Source organism: Colobus angolensis, unplaced genomic scaffold, assembly GCF_000951035.1.
Source record: "Colobus angolensis palliatus isolate OR3802 unplaced genomic scaffold, Cang.pa_1.0 Scaffold3, whole genome shotgun sequence".
Classification (NCBI taxonomy): Eukaryota; Metazoa; Chordata; class Mammalia; order Primates; family Cercopithecidae; genus Colobus; species Colobus angolensis.
In genome coordinates this window covers 20,607,895-20,611,615 of record NW_012116265.1, presented here as the reverse complement: position 1 = coordinate 20,611,615, position 3,721 = coordinate 20,607,895, and the positions used below count along the sequence as shown (strand labels likewise).

Below are 3,721 nucleotides of genomic sequence, written 5' to 3'. Positions count from 1 at the left end.
GCAATTCTCCTGCCTCAGCCTCCCGAGTAGCTGGGATTATAGGTGTGCGCCACCATGTCCAGCTAATTTTTATATTTTTAGTAGAGATGGGGTTTCACCATGTTTACCAGGCTGGTCTAGAGCTCCCGACCTCAGGTCATCCACCCACCTTGGCCTCCCAAAGTGTTGGGGCTACAGGTGTGAGCCACCGCACCTGGCCATGCCCGTCTAATTTTTGTATTTTTAGTAGATACGGGTTTTGCAGTGTTGGCCAGGCTGGTCTCAAACTCCTGACCTCAGGTGATCCACCTGCCTCGGCCTCCCAAAGTGTTGGGATTACAGATATGAGCCACCGCATCTGGCCAAGACAATATATTTGAAGGTGCCAATAGGTACCATTTACTGAACACTTTTATGACAGGTGCTAAACATGTCATCTCATTAATTGTCACCACAACTCTATAATGTAGACTATCACTTGCATTTGATAGATTGAAAAAAATGGGCTCACAGAGTTTAAATACCTTACATAGGCTCACATAGCTATTGCATGCCAGAGTTGGAATTCAAACCCTGGTCTTTTTGACTCTAAAACTTGTTGTCCCAATAGGCACTTGATAAATGTTAGTTGAATGTATAAATAACTTAAAACCATCCTGGTGGGGAGAAAAGATGCATGAACTACATAAGTTTGACTTTCAATCTAATTTAGGCCAGTTTTTCTGTTACCTACGTGGGTGAGTGGTGAATGTGCAGGTGAGACTGTGCTTTTACTGCCATTAGGCAGCCTGGAAAGTCAGGAATATATTCAATGAGCAAAGATGTGAGAGTTGGCCGTATAAGGTCATGGTGGGAGCCAGAGGTTTAGTGCTTACTTTAGAACAGCATCGTGGTTCTCCAGGAGCAGCACGTCTAGGAAGGTGTCCCTGACCCGGTCCCCTTGAAGTTTCAGGGCTAGGATGCTACGGCAAGCTTCCAGCCGTACACCTGGTGACTCTTCATAGTGAATAGCCCACAGCAGAAGATCCGTCAGCTTGGGACTTACTTGCCCAATCTGTCCCAAAGCTGCAGAGATTAGAGGGCAGCATGTCCCTGAAGACTGAGCTTACTATATTCTAGCATCCAGAAATAAATTGAGTTTTGCAAACAGTACTTTCCCTTTTGGATGGTAATCACCATTATAATTTTAAGGATAGGTTAGAGTGGGACATTACCTCCAAAGGATTCCTAGAAGAGGGATGTTCCATCCCATCCTTGCCCATTAGGATATTTGCCTATTTTGGGGATGAAATATAGAACAGATAACATGGAAGACCCACCTAGTCCCAGCAGGGTGATGGGGAAAGGAGGCACAATTATTTATCTATGTCAAAAAGAAAAGCAATGCCAAATATTCTAAAAAGAAACTAGGCTGATTAAGGGGCAGGGTTTTAGGGCTATAGCAGTCTTGAAACTGATCTGACTTATAGAGCGTAATAGTTGAGATATCCAAAGAAAGCAAGATGCATCCAGCAGTGGATACATACTTGGATCTTATCCTTAATTCTGTTGGCTGGGACTGTCTTGTCAGCCCTGTCTTTAACTTAAGATTGACATATACCTAGACTCAGGATCTTTCACTAAAAATTGAAGAAGAAAATTATCTTTCTCTTCTCAGACAAGGAACATCTGAAAAGCTAAGATCATTACCTCTCCTGCACTTTACCCCTTTATTAGAGAGTTTCTGGGGATCATTTATACTTGCATAGGGAAAGGTATTTAAGGTTTAAGAGTTTGGGACATACTTCTTTCTACAATACCTCGAATGGCAAAGGCCTTGATTTTCCAGTAAGGATCTCTCTGCATCAGGTTCAGGAGGCATTCAAACACCTGGAATGGATAAAAGGCAGTGTTAAGTGGGGAGGACCAGAGAAAGAATGAACCAGAAGCAACTGGGTGCAGTGGCGCACACCTGTAATCCCAGCATTTTGGGATGCCAAGGTGGGTGGATCACTTGAGGTCGGGAGTTTGAGACCAGCCTGGCCAACGTGGTGAAACCCTGTCTCTACTAAAAATACAAAAATTAGCCGGGCATGGTGTCACATGCCTGTAATCCCAGCTACTTGGAGGCTGAGGCAGGAGAATTGCTTGAACCCGGGAGGTAGAGGTTGTAGTAAGCTGAGATCGTGCCACTGTACTCCAGCCTGGGTGACAGAGCGAGACTCCATCTCAAAAAAGCAAAAAAATGAAACAAAGCAAAATAATGAATCAGAAACAGGGACACCACTTATCTCTAAAAGGAACTATAATTGAAAAATGACCTATCAATTCTGGTGACAAATGAGCTGGAGCCTAAAGTACCAACCTGTATGCATAGTGAGTAGATTAGCTGAATTATCTGCTATTGATTTTCTCAGTCTACAGATCTGTGGCCATATGGCTTCTCTTGAATACTTCAAACAGATTTTTCCCTAATAACGGAATTATAACTCCATTTATGGGAGTTGATCCTAAAGCCCATCAGCACCCAGGTAATGAGAAGCTAGTTAACTGAGGTGAGAACAGGATTCAGGGGTGTGCTCTAGAATTGAAGTCTGGGCTGGCTGAGAGCTAAACCAAGCTTGTCCAATATGTGGCCCGGAACGACCTTGAATGCGGCCCAACACAAATTCGTAAACTTTCTTAAAACATGAGATTTATGCATGGACCTTTTTTTTTTTTAAGCTCATCAACTATCATTAGTGTTAGTGTACTTTATGTGTGGCCCAAGACAATTCTTCCAGTGTGGCCCAGGGAAGCCAAAAGATTGGACACCCCTGAAACGGTCCTGTTTGAAGTGGCTTATGTACCCCCTTCCCAGTTCCGATCTCTCATTCTGTGTCCCTGCAGAATGTTGAGCATACTGTGCACAACCAGGGAAGGTAATGCCCTCTTCAGGTCAGTCAAGTAAGATAAGAATATGTTTCCCTGACTCACCATCTTGTCGCGGATTTGCAGGGCACCAGCTGCCAAACAGGCTGCCCGCCGAACTGCTGTGAAGTCATCAGAGAAGCAGTGCAGGAAGCTTGGAAGAAGCTTGGCGGTCATAAGCTTGAGCTCACCTATCAGGGACAGAGCTTCCACACGCTCCTGGGAATTTCCTTGACCCAGCTTGACCCTGTAAGGCACAAGTTGCTTTTCTTTCACTTCCTTAAACTTTCAGTACCTAACCCCCAACCCCAATGTATGCCCTCCTGATAAAATCCGAGTTCTGTAGGCTGTCAATCCTATTTAGCCTTATGCTCATGAGATAAGTTTTACTGGGTACAGAGCTCGATTGTCTTCTTTACTTGAATCCCTAATTCATAGCTATTCGGTAATTAGGTAATGCAGGGCTTTCAGTTATATTGAATGACTGAATAAAGGAAAATGTCAACTTGCACCTCTTTTTCACAGTCAAGTTCACTTCTCCATCGCCCTCATGTGTGCCATGATTATTTCTGCATTTGGCTTCCAGCCTAGAATGCCTGTGTAGTCTTTTTGTTTGTTTAAATTATTTTTATTTATTTTATTATTATTATTTGGAGACAGAGTCTTGCTCTGTCTCCCAGACTGGAGTGCAGTGGTGCAATCTTGGCTCACTGCAAGCTCCACCTCCTGAGTTCACGCCATTCTCCTGCCTCAGCCTCCTGAGTAGTTGGGACTATAGGCACCCACCACCACGCCTGGCTAATTTTGTTTTTCTTGTATTTTTAGTACAGACGGGGTTTCTTTTTCTTTTTCT

General features: G+C 43.9%; 1 protein-coding gene across 1 annotated transcript in view; it reads right to left on the bottom strand.

Moving 5' to 3' along the window:
* Nucleotides 1-850: 850 nt before the first annotated feature.
* HEATR4 (HEAT repeat containing 4) overlaps nucleotides 851-3,721 on the bottom strand; it is an 89,502-nt gene continuing 86,631 nt past the window's right edge. The window contains exons 12-14 of the mRNA XM_011949603.1: nucleotides 2,935-3,115; nucleotides 1,779-1,848; nucleotides 851-1,044 (exon numbers count right to left, since the gene is read on the bottom strand). Coding sequence (XP_011804993.1) covers nucleotides 851-1,044; nucleotides 1,779-1,848; nucleotides 2,935-3,115 — 445 coding nt within the window. The remainder of the gene's footprint in view (nucleotides 1,045-1,778; nucleotides 1,849-2,934; nucleotides 3,116-3,721) is intronic.